The 17,876-nt window shown below is 34.5% G+C and overlaps 3 protein-coding genes across 4 annotated transcripts in view; all 3 read right to left on the reverse strand.

Moving 5' to 3' along the window:
- The window catches only part of LOC311303875 (protocadherin alpha-C2-like), a 118,585-nt gene that overhangs the window by 90,320 nt on the left and 10,389 nt on the right, over positions 1-17,876 (reverse strand). The window contains exon 2 of one of the 2 annotated variants that reach the window (XM_084430603.1): positions 9,618-9,727. The exons of the other annotated variant lie outside the window; for it this stretch is intronic. Coding sequence (XP_084286729.1) covers positions 9,713-9,727 — 15 coding nt within the window. The 3' untranslated portion in view covers positions 9,618-9,712. Of the gene's footprint in view, positions 1-9,617; positions 9,728-17,876 lie in introns of those variants that run through there. 2 annotated transcript variants of the gene reach the window in all.
- Positions 9,629-17,876, reverse strand: part of LOC311303934 (protocadherin alpha-8-like) — a 47,834-nt gene continuing 39,586 nt past the window's right edge. Inside the window, exon 3 of the mRNA XM_084430680.1 lies at positions 9,629-9,727. Within this exon, the coding sequence (XP_084286806.1) occupies positions 9,713-9,727 (15 nt within the window). The 3' untranslated portion in view covers positions 9,629-9,712. The remainder of the gene's footprint in view (positions 9,728-17,876) is intronic.
- Positions 9,633-17,876, reverse strand: part of LOC311303904 (protocadherin alpha-3-like) — a 54,101-nt gene continuing 45,857 nt past the window's right edge. Inside the window, exon 2 of the mRNA XM_084430653.1 lies at positions 9,633-9,727. Within this exon, the coding sequence (XP_084286779.1) occupies positions 9,713-9,727 (15 nt within the window). The 3' untranslated portion in view covers positions 9,633-9,712. The remainder of the gene's footprint in view (positions 9,728-17,876) is intronic.

The raw sequence follows: 17,876 nt of genomic DNA on the forward strand, positions 1-17,876 counted from the left end.
ACAAGTAAACCAAAAAATATGGTAATAATCTATTGACCTGCTGTTGCGACATACCTATTTGACCCCATTTTCTCTATAACCCATTAACCTGCAAAACTCGCACAGAGAATATAATCCACCCGCTCAGTACAACTGCGACTTACCGTAATTATTCACACACAAAAAATATAATTGATGTCCTCTGTGTTGTATGTTTTATGCATGACTGTGGATGGACTGTGTGTAAATGCATATGTGTACATTTCTGTGCAAAGGTTAATGTGTGTGAGAGAATGGATAGATGTGTAGGCGTGTGTGCTGGGATACTGCAGAATGACATCAGCAAGAACACATTTCAAGGGGACAAAAACAGAACCCAGTGTTCCAAAAGTTCTATTCTATATTCAACTCTCTCTCTCTCACACACACACACACACACACACACACACACACACACACACACACACACACACACACACACACACACACACACACACACACACACACACACACGCTTAACATCATCTTTCACTCTCCTCATCAAAACTTAATCATTCCACTTGGTCTCATGCATTATCAAGGGCTTCAGATTTTAATTCTTCCAAAACACCTTTGAAGAATTAGAATCTGAAGCCCTTGAGACTTTAAAACCACTTTAAATCTAAAATCATGGTCTTACCTTGAGTGTGCTCTGGGAATGCAGCAAATGCAGGGAGAGCATGATAAAAAAAAGAGAAGAGAAAGAAGAGGAGATTAGTCTTTCACTTCTGTTAAAACAATATCTTGCAGTGCACACATTTTCAAAATGCCCAGCTGTGCTGAGACTCAATGTTTCTGTGATGGAGACCTGCAATTGTAAAAAGACAACAATTGTTTAAGGAAATTAAACAATAAATAGTTTTACTAAATATGGATTAGAACTACAAGCTTAAACTCTGAAATGTAAGACAGCAACCAGTTTGCTTTAATCTTTCAGGAAGTCAAACAACATCGCCACCATCCACTTACCATGGTTTTGGATCAAATATCACTTCTTCTATGTTTTTTGTCATTTACACAACAGAGTAAATTAATGGGCCTCTAAATATGCCTTTGATACTTTATCTCAGGAGTATAGCAGATACTTTGAGACAAACATATACATTTCAGATGGAAAGACTTCTTAAGAAAGTCAAAGCAAATGTATTTGTATATTTAATTACAACAGTCGTGAAAAGTTTGCCATCTTAAAGGGATAGTTCACCCAAAAATGAAAATTACCCCATGATTTACCTCCTAGGTGTATATGACATTCTTCTTTTAGACAAATACAATCGGAGTATTAAAAAATGTCCTGGCTCTTCAAAGCTTTATAATGGCAGTGAATGGCTGTATATTTTAAAAGTCCATCAAAGTGCATCATATCCATGATAAAAGTCCTCCACACGGCTCTGGGGGGTTAATAAAGGCCTTCTGAAGTGAAGCGATGCGTTGGTGTAAGAAAAATATCCATATTTAAAACTTTATCGACTAAAATAACTAGCTTCCGGCAGACGGCCTACGCAAGTCGACTTATGCCACAAGAGTAACACTTGACGATGTATTTCGTAGGATGTAGGAGTAGCGTAAGCTTTGACTCCTCTCGCGGCTCAAACAAACAGGACGGGCAGCAAACTCAAGCTCTTCCACCATTAAAAATTTTCGTTTTAGACTTCTAATTCGTGACTGGTGTTTTGTTTTGCTCTATCCTCTGCGCTTCCGCGTTCGTCACTGCCTCATGTGTCAGGTCAAGGGTCACTCTTTCGCCATAAATCAATGCGTACGGTCGTCTGTCGGAAGCTAGTTATTTTAGCTGATAAAGTTTTAAAGAAAAAGCAAATGCATCATCATATATTGATGCCTGTGCCTCTCAGTCAAACTATGAATATAAAGATAATGGAACATCCAAGCCCAATGAGACACATACACGTGATTAGCAGCGTGATGAAAGAAAACCGTGAAAATGGTGCAAAAACGCAAAAGGAGAAGAGAAATAGAGGTAGCAGGCAACAGTCACAAGGAGGAGGAAAAAAGAACAGTGGCATGAAAGAATTGGGTTAGTTAGGGAGTGAATTAATGTAAGATAAAGGGAAATTAAACAGGGATTAAAACGTAGAGTGAGAGTGTGAAGAAAAAATAGATAAAAGAAGTGTGTGAGAACCAAATTAGGCAGTGGGAACAGAGTGAGTGAATGAGTGTTAATTGCACAGATTTTAGTGGCTCCTGAAGGACTCTGTATATGTGTGTATGCTGTATGTACTCCTGTACATGAATGGCAGGTTTTTTTGCACGCTGGGTAAAGTTCTCTCCCCGTTCAGACCACTGTAAAGCTGATGACTTCCATCTGTAATCCCATTAGAAAGCTCGTAGTCTCCCTGGTTATGCTGACAGGCCTAATCCAAAAGCACGCATCAACACCACAGAGACGACGGCAAGCGCGTTCGACCAGATTAACAGCAAATTACCTGAGCTACACAATGCATGCTCCAGACACAGGCAAAAAGACTCTCTTCAAAGTGGTTATGAAAATATCGACACTCACCACATGTGACAGAGTGATTGTGAAGGGCGCAAGGTCACAGCTAACTCGCATCTTCCCTGATGACAGATCAAGCACTCTAAACACGATTTGTCAGTGTTCATTATTAAACTGACAGAATGAATGAAACGCTCTTCTGTCTTCTTGATGGTGCTTAAAATAACATTGCTACAGTGTATAATGCAGTTCACAATTGTTTAACAGAAAGCACAAATAAACTATAATCAATGTGAGACATTTCAGACCAGAAATATTTTACACATTTACAGACCTAACAGGTGAATGTACATTTGTGACCCTGGATCACAAAACCTGTCACATGTCGCACTGGTTTATTTGTGGCAATAGCCAACAATACCTTGTATGGTTCAAAATGATCGATTTTTCTTTTCTGCCAAAAATCATTAGGATATTAAGTAAAGATCATGTTCCATGAAGATATTTAGTAAATTTCCTACCATAAATAAAACATTTATTTTTGTGAGTGAATGCAGCACAATCGCGAACATAAATGGACAACTTTAAAGGCGATTTTCTCAATGTTTCGATTTTTTTGCACCCTCAGATTCCAGATGTTCAAATAGTCGTATCTCGACCAAATATTGTCCTATCATAACAAACCATACATCAATGGAAAGCTTATTTATTCAGCATATGACCCAACAAATGACCCATGTGACTGGTTTTGTGGTCCAGGGTCACATTTATAAAAAATTTAAATGCAATACATTTTTATAAATAATTTTCACAGATCCCCCAAGGGTCTTCGGACCTGATTAGTGAGCTTTAAATAAAATCAACGCACAGAACAAAACCTCTTTCATAGCTCTGCACTCAAGACTGATCATAGAGAAAATAATATTTCATCACATCCTGCTGAATCCACAGGCAGGACAATGACTTAATCACACTGTCAACCTCAGCTACAAGCCCACATTTACAGCCAACGCTCTGATTACCTTTAGTAAAGGTCACTGACCATCAAACGCACTGGCAGTGTCCATGCAAGTACCATCAAACACATTCATATAATAAGCCATTATAGGTTTATCATCTGTATGTATATGATAATTATTAGGGAATATAGAGAGAGAAGTATGAGGTGTCATTTAGGACAAAATTTTGCACAAATATTAAATAAATGATGACATTTTGTTTAAATAACTTAATCACACTAAACAACTCTTCCGGAAAAGATAAACATTCGATTAAACATTCTATGAACAAACAAAATGTCCCCACAATGAGGCAATGTCCGAAATCCTTGTGGGGAATTTTTTTTGGTCCCCATGAGGAAAACAGCTTATGAATCAGGCTAAATTATGTTTTTTGTAAATGTAAAAATGCAGAAAGTTTTCTGCGATGGGTAGGTTTAGGGGTAGGGTTAGTGTAAGGGGTAATACACACATAATAGGAGAGTAGAGCTAGTTTAGATTACCACAATGAATATTGCAATGAGAACAATAGCTTATAATCCATTTGTAATGTGTTAATTAGGACATGTTGACACTTGATTGGATTGAAAACTGAAAAGTACGACGTATGACGCATGGAACGAGCTGTTGATGTTGTTATTGTTGTTATTACAGTGTCATAAATGACTATAAATGATTCTCCTTCCACTCATGGTCTGTGAAGTAGTGCATGACAACATTGTTGCACAAGTCCTTGCTTTAGGCTCTCATGCATCTTAACAGTGGAAAACTCTGTATGCATACAGTGTGTACAAGACAAAAGATCAAATCTGATTTAAAGCTTATGACACAAACAAACACATTGACCGATCACTTTATAGGCGTTCATGTAAAAACTATGTTCTGATTCAGATTTCAAAAGGTATCTATGTAAACAGCAGAAATGGGAATGAAATTAGATTTGAACTGATTCACAGTAAAAAATAAAGGAACAGCAGAAAGAGATACATTGATAATGGACAAATGCAAATCTGACACTGATTCAGAACCTAAGCTAATCTGAATGTCTTTCACGGCTGACACACACAGCTCTCTTTCAGAGGGAGCAGCTGCAGAAGGATGTGGCTGGAATCACTATCAGGTCTAATGAACACACACACACACACACACACACACACACACACACACACACACGTACACACACGCACACACACGTGTCTAGAGAGCAGCAGACACACACAGGAAAAACCATGCTAATTCCATGCACCTGCATGCCAACCACCATCATTTTCAAAACTAGAAACAACCAGGAAATATGGAGCTATAATGATGAAAAGTATAATGTATAACCATGCCAATACAGACAAAACCACAGCTCTGCAGAATTAAAACACTATAATTCACAAAGCTGTGCATTTTGTGTTCATTTATCAAATATTTTGGCTAATTCTGATGATAGCTTCAGTGACCAGTAAGCTGTGTTTAACCCAGTTTACCACGTTTAAAATTCATACAGTAGAATTCCAAAAAATTCACACTAATTAAGTGCAAAAAATCACAAAAACAGTCATTAAATTCCATCAGGACTGCATATAGTCTGCATATGAGACAGCCTTTTAAAATTTAAACAAATAATGAATATTATTGACTATTAATCAAAATTAAACATAGTAAATGTAGAAATAGTCAGAGAATAAATATACTAAAAAGACATAGGCTATAGCCGCATCATAAATACATTATACAATCAGATTTGTGGATATGTATTCTGCCTCTTATTTATAGAATAGCTATTAAATGCAAACCAAACAGAACAATTATACTAAATTAGGAATTCTACTAAATAAATAAAGAGATGCACCATGCAGCTCGCAAGGTTATCCAAACAAACCCTCTTTTTAAAAAAAGGAGGGAGAGAGAGAAAAAGAGAGAGAATTCAGCCATATTTAAGCTGCAGTCAGTGAACAGACTAAATTATTCACATCGTGCTGGCCTACATCTTCCAGGCAAATGTCTCTCTGTGTGTGTGTGTGTGTGTGTGTCTTCATGTGTGAGGGATGCAAGGATGCTGTTTGGACTCAAACACGCTCTCAAATTCACAGCGACATTAAAAGCTTCTTTGGACTCTGATGTGACGATCCCCAAAAGAACAACTCTCACTGGAAAATTCGCTCTGCTAAAATTAAAATAACAGAACTGGCTGGAAAACTACAGAGCAGATTGTCAGATTTATCTGTATTGTAAACCTGTGTATAGAACATTACATAGATTTCACCCTGTAATTATGCCTTCACACAAGATTTGTCATATTTCAAAAACAAAAGTTTTTTTTTATATTATAATATTTTTATTTTTTATTATAGATATTATAGATTTATAAAATGTAACACTTCACAATAAGGTTTCATTATAATGTTAACAAATATAACCATATTGTAAAGTGTTACCTATAAAACTATACATACCAGAGCCTGTGCATACAGTACATGCATGTGTCCTCCAAAAAATAACCAAACATGTAGCTCATTATTAAATGAAACATACTCTGACGTAATCATTATGTTCATTGTATCACTTGGCCACTAGCTGGAATCCTAAAAATCCACTAATAAAAGCCATATGCATGTTTATACACATTTCTTTTTTAGATAAATCCCAAAGCGGTATGCATTTTTCAATGCCCAGTTTGTACACAATGTGAGATGAACACAATGATCTATGAGTGCATGTAACATGGATGAGACATGCCCTGATGTCTCTGCTGCTAAAATCACTCTCTCTCACACACACAGGCCTGTATTTGAAGTGTAAGTGTGAGTCACTGTCCAAATGTCTTTGCCACTCATAAAGCACACTATCATCCAGTACATACACACATTAGTATACCCATGACCACACAAACAGCACTGTGAAGATCAGTACTGGCTGCATGCAGCATCTAAGTATAACACTGGACAAGCACCAAATGAGAGTAAAATGGCTTTGGCGAGTAAATTATTGCTGGACATTTGGCTTGTTATTTTATTGGGATAATATTAACCACTCTCGCTTTCTCTCCACCTTCATTGTGTTTTGTTTTTGGGTTCCTTTGTGCTTTAAGAATTCACAGTACGCGTCTAAATCTAGGTGTTAGCACTCATGCATGCACATACATGTTCACAAGCAGACAAATCACATGAAGCATGCAGAGAATCAATGTTGTTTCTTGGTATTTGCTCCAAAGCCCCTCATTCAGGGCAACATTCAAGGTTAGCTAAAAATAAATAAATAAATAAATAAATAAATAATGGTGGGATCATGTTTGAATGGAAGTGAATGTAGGAGATGGTTCAATATACTGAATAAAATGCTTTTGTGTGGAAACAGCTTGTCTCATAATAAATTGACTGCCTGTTCGCTAATCTTCAACATGTTTGGCGTGGCATTTTCAGTGAACTATATTTGGTGTTTATAAAAAAAAAAAAAAAAAAAAAAATTAGACAATGATACAGACTGTGAGGTTGCCATCCCCTCCTTTAAATAAAATAAACTCTTATTGTTCTATGAATATTTTCAAAATGGCTGCTGTCTCTGCAGCACACACACACACACACATATATTTGAACCTGCTCTTAGTCTTAACACACACACACACACACACACAGTGGAGATGAGTCACTGTTCTTCCTCCTCCTCCATGCTTTTACGTCAAGCCTTTCTCTCACTATCATGCCGAAAAGATCAAATGCATCACTGAGCTTAAAAAGATAACATTAAAATTTATTTTCTGGTTGCCAAAAATAAAATAAAAAATACTGCTGAACATTTGCAACACTGCATCTCATCCAATAATGAACTACTAAACACCACACTCTTAGAAGAAAATATATAGAATCGTAAAGGGTTCTGTTCGGCACTTCACATAACCTTTCCCAGTATGGGATCATTTTATGGAATTAGTTGAATAATTAAATACATTTTGTAAAAAATATATTTTTATTATTAGATTATATGAATTAAACAGCTATCAACATACTTTATCACTAGAAAAAAAAAACATTAAACATGAAAGTATTATGCAGTCATTTAAGACATTTCTTCTTATATAGAATCTTTTTAGCATTAAGAGTCTTTCAAATTGAGTCTTCAGGAGTGTAAAAAAAAGAGAAAAAAAAGAAATATATTATTTCTCATGTGACTAAATATCACCCAGAATGCACAGCAGTGCAGAGGCCACAAGGGAGATATGACCTAACAGCTAAAGACTCCAGAGACCATCTATAAATACGCCTAGAAACATGGATACCATGAGAGACACGCTGTTCCCTGCAGCGTGTTTTACCCCAATTTAGTTTTAAGTTAAACATTATAATACACACACTGCAAAAAAAATATTTTGTTTTCTTAGTACTTTTATAATACTTAGTATTTTTGTTTTCTATTACAATATAAAAAAAAAGAAGAAAAAAAGAAGTTAAATATTGAGTTTAGTTTATTGCATTTTTTTTTTATTAATTTATCAAAAAGTGAGATTATGTTAAAGATTATGAGATTATGAGATTATGTAAAAAGATGTTAAAAAAAAGATGTTAAAAATCTGCCTATAGGGCAACAATCTCGGTTTCCCTTTGAATTAAGTTTAAATTCACACCACTGATAGATTTTTTTTCTTCGTCTTAAACGTTCACTTCATTCTGATCACTTTTTTTTTCTCCTTTTTTTACACCAGATTTAGTATTTTAAGGCATTTTGTTTCTCAAGTTTTTTTTGCGTGTGTGTAAAAATCCTACATTTATTGTCTGGAATACAAGATAAAGACCTTCTAAAAATAGTGGTCATATCCCTGACTCCACCCACATCCCACACACAGCTTTGCTTTCAGCCTAAGAAATTCCTCGTGGGCTTTATAGCGCTCCAGCAATCACAAACTGTAGCTTTGAAACTGTGTCAGAATCATCTATGTTGCAATCATCAGGCTATGTTTGGAATAGCATGCTATTCTCTTTCTGCAGTACATAGTATGTAGATCTATACTGTAAACAGGGTGTGATTTTGATTATGCTATCTCTATATGCATTCAATATCTGGATGAACTACAACATTTTTCATAAATGTGCATAAAATGAGAGCACACTGCACACATTTTTTATTATTTATTATTATTTTATTATTCCCACAATACAATGTACGAATAGAACGAATAGACCAGAAGTGATATCAGCTGCAATGTTTGTTTTTTTGCAACTGCAAAAAAAAAGTCACCATGAAATCAAAATTGACAATTTTAATTTTGCCGCATTTTATTATAAATGATTTATCCGTGCACATCATTATTTACATTTTTATTTAATTCATGTGCCTCATAATCTTTAATCAAAATAACTTCCCCTCCCTCTTGCAGCAACACCTCTTCTCTGATGATGTGCTTACTGGTGTGAGGGCGGGGCAATCTGTCACTCACATGAGATCCACCAATAGCAAACCACAACATTCCAATCAATTCCCCACAGACAAAATCAAGCCCCGCCCTACATTTGTTCTTGTAGAAGCATTTTCACTCTTATATACACCAAAATAGGTAAAAAAAAAATACTATTGCAATTTTCGTTACATGCTGACTTCCACATTATACATGTCTATTTGATTACACTCTACCCAACAAGGTAACACTTTATAATAACGTTCAGTTGTAAGTCATTTATAAGTGGTTAGTTAATGATGAACTAATCATTTACAGAACATTCATAAATGATTAGCAAGTGATATACTAACATTTTATGTATGTTTTGTAAATTCTGTTACAAGTCATTTACAAGTGATTAGTAACTAATAATTCTAATTATTTATGAAACATGACTATGCGTTCATAAATGATTAATAAGTGATATGTTCATTTTTGTATGTATGTTTTGTAGATTCAGTTACAAGTCATTTACAATTGATTATGATTAACTAATCATTTACAAAACATGACTATGCGTTTCATAAATGTTTAATAAATTGTTAACAAAAATTGTATGTATGTAGCAATTAGAGGGTGCAGAAAGTGTTGTAAATGCCTTGAATACACGTACAGATCATTTGTAACAGGTAAGTGTAACACATTTACAAGTGATGAATAGTTTACACTTTAGATTAGGGGATGCAGAAAGTGTTGTAAAATATTTATTCATGCGTTTACACATCATCTATAACAGGTGTTGAACACTGTAGTGTGTACTGCAGTGTAAGTGCTGACTGGTGAGGGTATAGACTGCTGTCTTCTCTCAAACCCATGGAGTCTTTAACCACTGTACACCTGATGTGAGCAAAACATACAAAAAAAAGTAACAATTTAGTCATGTTTTGTAAATGATTAGTTAATCATTAACTAATCAATTGTAAATGACTTATAACTGAATCTACAGAACATACATAAAATAATGAACATATCACTTATTAATAATTTATGAATGCATAGTCATGTTTCATAAATGATTAGTTAATCATTTACTAATGACTTGTAATGAAATTTACAAAACATACATAAAATGTTAGTATATCACTTGCTAATCATTTATGAATGTTTTGTAAATGATTAGTTCATCATTAACTAACCACTTATTAATGACTTATAACTGAACGTTATTATAAAGTGTTACCCAACTTTTTTTCTCATATAAAAACTGGGCACCACTCTCAAATGCAATTTGATGAGATCATGTGACAATGTAACATATAAAAAGCATCTGACAAACAATCTTACAGAAAAAAACAATAGTTTTCGCAAAATATACTATATAACGTGCAAATAAATGAACAAAGACAGACATTATAGACCAAAGCATCCCATAATAATATTCACAGTAACACCATTAAACTGAACACTTCTTAAGCAGACATGACAGTTTCTATGACCATTAGGAGACAGAGAGTTTAGAAGATTAGCACAGACTTAAAGTCAAATATTATATAAAAGAGAGAGAGAGAGAGAGAGAGAGAGAGAGAGAGAGAGAGAGAGAGAGAGAGCCAGCTGCATACTGAGATATAGAGGACAGAGCTACTTATAACCGCATGAACCAAAAGCAGAACTGATGTGACCCACTAAAGTACTGAACCACTGCAGAATGGACCTGACCTTCTCTCACACACGTGCATTCACAGAACTGCCCGGCCTGCACGTAATGTTATGCCTTTGTTGCCACAGTTTTTCTACATTTCCTGCTCTACTAACCAGTACGTTGCAGTTGCCTCAAAGCTAAGTACATCCATTCTCATTCTCTGCCATCTTGCAGCTTGTATTTGCAGCAGTAGTGTCTACAGCCGACAAATACCATTTCCAGGAAAGTAAACAACTTTTGATTTGTGATGCTTTCTTCAGTCAGAGCTACAACAACACATGACAGTGCACAGACCTGACCTTCCACTACACAGATATTAAAATTACCCAGCATCCAGTTCTGCCACTGAGAGTAAAATGCTATCTCAAACCTGGTTGAGTTGTCATAATTAATGTGGTTCTGAAGTAATAATCATTCTACATTAAAAAGTCCAAAATATACACCTATCACAGTGAACAAATGCTGGTTCATTTCTAAAGAAACATATATATATATATATATATATATATATATATACTGTATATATATATATATACAGTCAAAGCAACACAGCTAAATGTATCAATGTAAGCATATACCATATAATTTACAGGTTTTTCTTGTATAAATGAATTGTTCACAATACGACCAGGAATATGCATTAAGAAGAAGCAGAGCAGAACTCATGACACCAAACCCTAGATCCAAATAAAACCACACCAAATGGAATGTGCATCAAACAGACAAATAAACAAACTATAAAACTGTTCACTTTAAATACAAGTGTAAAGTCTCAAATATCTGTAAAAGATGTTTCCAATGCAGCTGGGATCAGTAAACAAAGATAGTGTTCTATCTCTGCTGTTACCATAGCAACTGGGGTGGGTAAAAAAGGAGAATTGTATGACAAAGATTATTTTAGAAAATTACAATGCTTATGAAATTTAATATTGTGAAATTAATTTCACAGTTATATTGTACAGCTTGGATGCCAAACCTTTGAAAAATCAGCATTTATTTTAAATCTGTTTGAAAAACAGAGATCGACTGAATAGACTTATACTGTTATAAAATCCAAGGTTTTTATTCAGACGCTGAACAAAGACATTTCTAAAAGTGGATGCTGCAGAAATCTAATGAGCTGCTGAGCAGTACCCTTGCTGGATTGGTCTATGATCAGTGAGTGTGTGTGTGTTTGCTGGACCACACTCAATATTCTGCAGACCTCTGCAATATCCGACTGGACCTGCAGTTCAGTGATCTCTGCACAGCAGGACTGTGGATTTCATCATCCACACAGAAAGCAACTAAAAACCTCATCACAACATTCTATTTAAAAAGCAAATTGAGACAAATTGCTATGTATTATATTTGCATTTAATCATTTACCAAATGTTTTCTCCAAAGCGACTTACGCATGCAAGACATTTGACTAATTCATCAAAAATAAGTCTACAATATTAGTAATGATACAAAGAAATGCAAAAGTGTAACTGGAAAATTACAGGGTAAAAACTATTTTTCATAAGGCAATAGGATGTACTTTTAAGATAGAACGACAGATAGATGATGGATAGACAGATGATGGATGGATGGATGGATGGATGGATAGACAGATGATAGATAGATAGATAGATAGATAGATAGATAGATAGATAGATAGATAGATAGATAGATAGATAGATAGATAGATAGATAGATAGATAGATAGACTACAGCTCCACATGAAATGAGGAATAAGGCGACTGAGGGAAGATAGCAAAGGAAAATAACAGAGATGAAAGATGAAAGCACTGTGCGTGGGGAAACGCTGTGTTCACGTGGAATAAGGCCAATCCTGTCTGCCTGATGGACTAAAATATGCTTGAGTAACAGCCTGAGGTGCTCTGCACATAAACACACACACTCTCAAAACAATCCAGTCATCTGAATGTTACCATAATAAGAGCAACCTCATTAATATGACGTTTATTTACACAGAAACAGGCAGAGTATTGACAATCCGCTAAACCCCAGACACTCACGACAGCACAACCCACACCGAGAGAACACGCAACCGAGACTGCCTCCCACAATCACACACATGACTCTGTGTGTCCTCTTCACAGGGGGCTGAATCTGTTGACACCATCTGCTGACTATATTACAGCATCAACTTCTCCATCTAAATCAATTTCATCTAAACCCAATTCTCTTAAAACTCAGCAAGCTGACCAACAAATATATGCCATGTTGTTTATCTCTCCATCTCCTTCTGTCTCCATTGCCTTTTCATAGTTCCCAATGCAGTTTATTCTACTCCCCTTTTCTCAGGTTAACTGGTGTATTGTTATGAATACCAGACAGAGAATGAATGAGAATCAGAATGTTCAGTGTGATAGAATGTTAATGACTACATTTGTTATCACATCTGCAAGCATGTGGACTGTGAGAGTCAAAAGATAAACAACAGTAACAAATGCAGCTGAAGCCAGCAACAAAGTATGTGTGTGTGTGTGTGTGTGTGTGTGTGTGTGTGTGTGTGTGTGTGTGTGTGTGTGTGTGTGTGTGTGTGTGTGAGTGAGTGAGTGAGTGAGAGAGAGAGAGAGAGAGAGAGAGAGAGAGAGAGAGAGAGAGACACTTCCTCCTTTACTACATAAGATAAAAATGAATACTTTGGAAAACATTCAAACTTAATTCCACATCCTCAAATATTTTACAGCAAAACCTGTAATGAGTGGTCAGCACTAGACTTACTTAAGTTACAATACCTAACCACATCACTGCATCATATACACTACTGGTCAAAAGGTTTAGATCGGTAAGATTTTTTATGTTTTTAAAATAAGTCTCTTCTGCTCATCAAGGCTGACTTTATTTGATAAAAAAACAATAAAAAAAAAACAGTAATATTGTGAAATATTATGACTATTTAAAATGACTGTTTTCTATTTTAATATATTTTAAAATGTAATTTATTCCTCAGGTGAAAGCTGAATTTTCAGCATCTTCAGTGTCACATGATCCTTCAGAAATCATTCTAATATGCTGATTTTATGCTCAAAAAAAAAACATTCATTATTATTTTCAATGTTGAAAACAATTGTGTACAATTTTTTTTTTTTCAAAATTATTTGATGAATAGAAAGTTCAAAAGAACAGCATTTATTTAAAATAGAATATTTTCTAACATCATAAGTGTTTTTACTGTAACTTTTGATCAGTTTAACTCATCCTTAATGAATAAAAGTATTGATTTATTTTATTTATTTCCCCCAAAAATAAAATTTAAATTCTTACTAACCCCAAACTTGTGAACGGTAGTGTTTAATGTTACAAAAGCTTTAGATTTCAGATAAATGCTGTTCTTTTGAACTTTCTATACATCATAGCATCATGAAATAAAAATGTAAAAAACTGTTTTCAACATTGATAATAATCATAAATGTTTTTTGAGCATCAAATCATCATATTAGAATGATTTCTGAAGGCTCATGTGACACTGAAGACTGGAGTAATGATGCTGAAAATTCAGCTTTGATCACAGGAATAAATTACACTTAACTATATATTTCTACAAGAAACTCATTCTAGTGTTAATGATGAGTCCTTTTGGTCAACACAGTGGGGAGGTAAAACTTTATTTTCACATGGGTCTACTCATTCAGGTGGAGTTGTAATTTTATTTAACCATAACTTCAGTGGTAAAATTCTTGAGTCACACTTCTCTTTGGAGGGCAGATGGATAATAGCTGTTGTTCAGTCTGGAGAAGCTGTTATTATTTTACGTAACGTATATGGCTTTAACAGCTCTAACTTAAACCATACTCTTTTCCAAACTTTATCTACAAAATTACTTGCTTTAAATTTGAAATTTCCTTCAGCAACGTTTATTGTGGGAGGGGATTTCAACGAAGCCCCTGATCTGCATTTAGATAGATTCCCCCCAAGACTTAATGTTAATCGCCTTAATTTAGTTATAAATGATTTTTGTAGCAGCCTTTCTTTGTTGGATGCTTACAGACACGTCCATGGTAACAGTATCTCGTCATTTACATGGTTTAAAGCAGACATGTCACAAAAATCTAGAATAGACCTTTGGCTTATATCTGACTGCCTAGGTTCTTTTAATAGCTCCTGTACTATTTCTCCTGCCCCTCTAACCGATCATGCCTGTATTGATCTTGAAATATCTGAGGTTCGTAACGGTTTCAGAGACGACCAGGATACTGGAAAATGAATACTTCGTTTTTGCAACTTCCTTCATATTGTTCAGGCATTAAGAATATTATCGAAAAATGTAAAGTTAATTCAGACTCTGCTATTGCAAAGTGGGAACTTTTTAAATATGAGTGCCGAAACTTTTCTATACAGTTTGGTAAACAACTTTCTAAGGCAAAGGAGTCGAGAAGCTCAGCGATCATAAAGGAAATTAATAATATTTTATGTTTGTCATCTCCCAGTGAACAGGACAAGGAGAAGTTGTATTTATTGAAGGAAACTCTTGATGTTCTTTATGCAGAAAAGGCCAAAGGTGCATTCATCAGATCAAGGGCAAAATGGCTAGAATTTGGAGAAAAGAATTCTACATATTTTTTTTAATTTAGAAAAAAGACGAGGTGAGTTAAAAAGGATTTCAACCCTAAATATAAATGGTAATTTGACTTCTGATGAAGGCAAAATTTCAAAGTTTGTATCTGACTTTTACCAGCAACTTTATACGTCTTCTTTTCATTCTGAAATTTCTAATACATTTTTCTTGAAGGTGGAGCCATTTATTTCATCTATAAGTGAAGATAGTCATGCTGTTTGTGAGGGAGAGATAACTGTGGAAGAACTGGACTTTATAATTACTAAGACCCCACTTAATAAGAGTCCGGGCCCTGACGGGTTACCATTTGAATTTTAGCGATCATTTTGGAGTGATATTAAATATTTGATTTTAATTTTTTTTAAAGAATGTTTAGATCAAGGGGAATTCTCCGCATCGATGAAGCAAGGTCTTATTACCTTAATCCCTAAACCAAATAAAGATAAAACATTTTTAGATAATTGGCGCCCTATAACGTTGCTTAATTCTGATTACAAAATATTAGCTGCAGTATTCGCTAGGAGACTAAAACCCTGTTTAGAAGAAGTTATCTCTCTCACACAATCCGGCTTCATGAAAGGTCGACACATTTCAAACAATATTCGTCTTGTTTTGGATCTTTTAGATTACTCTGAGTTGGTTAATGATGATGCACTTATCTTGTTCCTAGATTTCTACAAGGCATTCGATACAGTAGAACATGCCTTCATGTATGATGCTTTAGGACGATTTGGCTTTGGTCCAAAATTTCTGAAAACTGTACAGACCCTGTATAAAGACATCAATAGTAATGTATCCTTGTCTAGTGGGACTTCACCACGGTTTGTCATTGAGAGAGGCATCAGGCAAGGCTGCCCTATTTCTCCGTTTTTGTTTTTGTTGGTTGCAGAGCTTCTCAACCTTTATATAGTGAATTGTTCGAATATTGAAGGGATCCAAATAGAAGACCGAACTATTTTAACCAGTCAACTGGCAGATGATACATGTATCTTCCTGAAGGATAAAAGACAGGTCCCCATTATATTAGAGGCATTCAAACTTTTTTCAGATGCCTCTGGCCTTTCTGTTAATCAGAGTAAATCAGAGATTATGACAATTCATCATTCTGCTATCCCAGATATATGTGGAATTAAGGTAAAGGAAAAGGTTAGGTATCTTGGTATTATAATCAATAAATGTCCACATGAAAGAGTTGAAAATAATTTTTCTACGTGTTTACATAAAGCAAAAATGGTTTTTAATTGCTGGTCTCAGAGAAATCTGTCTATCCATGGACGTGTTCTGCTTTCTAAGGCTGAGGGAGTGTCGAGGCTGGTATATCCGGCTCTCTCCTTGTATGTTAGCTCTAAAATGTGCTCAGATATTGATAGGGCCATATTTAAGTTCATTTGGAAAAACAGAACTGAATATATAAAGCGAAAAACGATTATCAGAACTCTTTCAGAGGGTGGGCTTAACGTTCTTGATTTCAGTACTCTTAATTCTATTTTTAAAATCAACTGGATAAAACATTGCTTGGCCCATAATAACTCTATATGGTTTTACATCCCCAATTTGTTTTTTGAAAAGTGTGGAGGATTAAACTTTTTATTATCATGTGACTTCAAATGTAGTAAACTTCCCATCAAATTATCTAATTTTCACAAGCAGTCACTAGATGCATGGAAAATAGCCTTTAACATCATTTCTCCCCACACTCTTGTATAATATGGAATAACCAAAATGTATTATCTAAAAGAAAAAGTATATATAAAAAAGAATGGTTTGATAAAGGAATTATTTTTATTTCCGACTTACTAAATTGTAATGGTGAGATTTATACTTATGAACAATTTCTTGCTCTCTCAGGTATTGAATCTACATGTAGAGATTACAATATGGTTGTTAAAAATATCTCCATTAAATTGCTTCAGCTTGTGAAAGCACATCTCAGTTACAACTCAGTGTTACGGCAGACTCCTAAACTTATTATAGGAGGTGTTAATATTTTGGATATGAAGTGTAATAACTCTTACATCAGAAAGTGTCTTAATCAAGATATCAGCTGTTACCCAAAAGCAATTCAGAAATGGAAACAAATTTTTTCTTCTATACCTTCAACTGAGACAATCTGGTCAGCAAGTAATACATTTTTACTGCCAAATAAGGTCAAGGAAATTCATTTTAAAATACTACACAGGTATTATCCATGTAACGCATTTCTTAATAAGTTTAAAAAAGATTTCTCACCACAATGTTGTTTTTGTGATCTTGAATCTGAAACTCTCATACATATGTTTTGTAATTGTAAATATTCTGAAGACTTTTGGAAGCAGGTATCTATGATGGTTTTTGATACATTCTACAAAATAATTAGAATTGATGAGGCTATGATATTATTCTTGGACTGCAATACTGGCTCAGATATAATTGATAACACATTAAAGTTAATAATTCTTCTTGGGAAGTTTCATATACATAAAGGTAAAGTAATGTCTATAACAGCCTCCTTTATTTTTTCTGTAAGGATCTTAAAATATTATATGACTCATTGAAATCAATCACTGGAAATAAGAAGTGCATAAAAACGTCTCTTATATTGAAAAGAATAATTTGTAGAATTTAATGTTTTACTCTGTACAATGTAAGATCTGTTATATGCTTTCCCCATTTTCTGTTTGTCTTATGTTTGATGCATATATTTGATATGTCTATAAGCTTTTTTGAAAGTTTAATAAAAAAAAAAAAAAAAAAAAAAAAACTTAACTATAAATTCACATAGAAAACAGCTGTTTTAAATTGCAATAATATTTCACAAT

The sequence above is a fragment of the Rutilus rutilus genome, assembly GCF_951802725.1.
Source record: "Rutilus rutilus genome assembly, chromosome: 14".
Taxonomy (NCBI): domain Eukaryota; kingdom Metazoa; phylum Chordata; class Actinopteri; order Cypriniformes; family Leuciscidae; genus Rutilus; species Rutilus rutilus.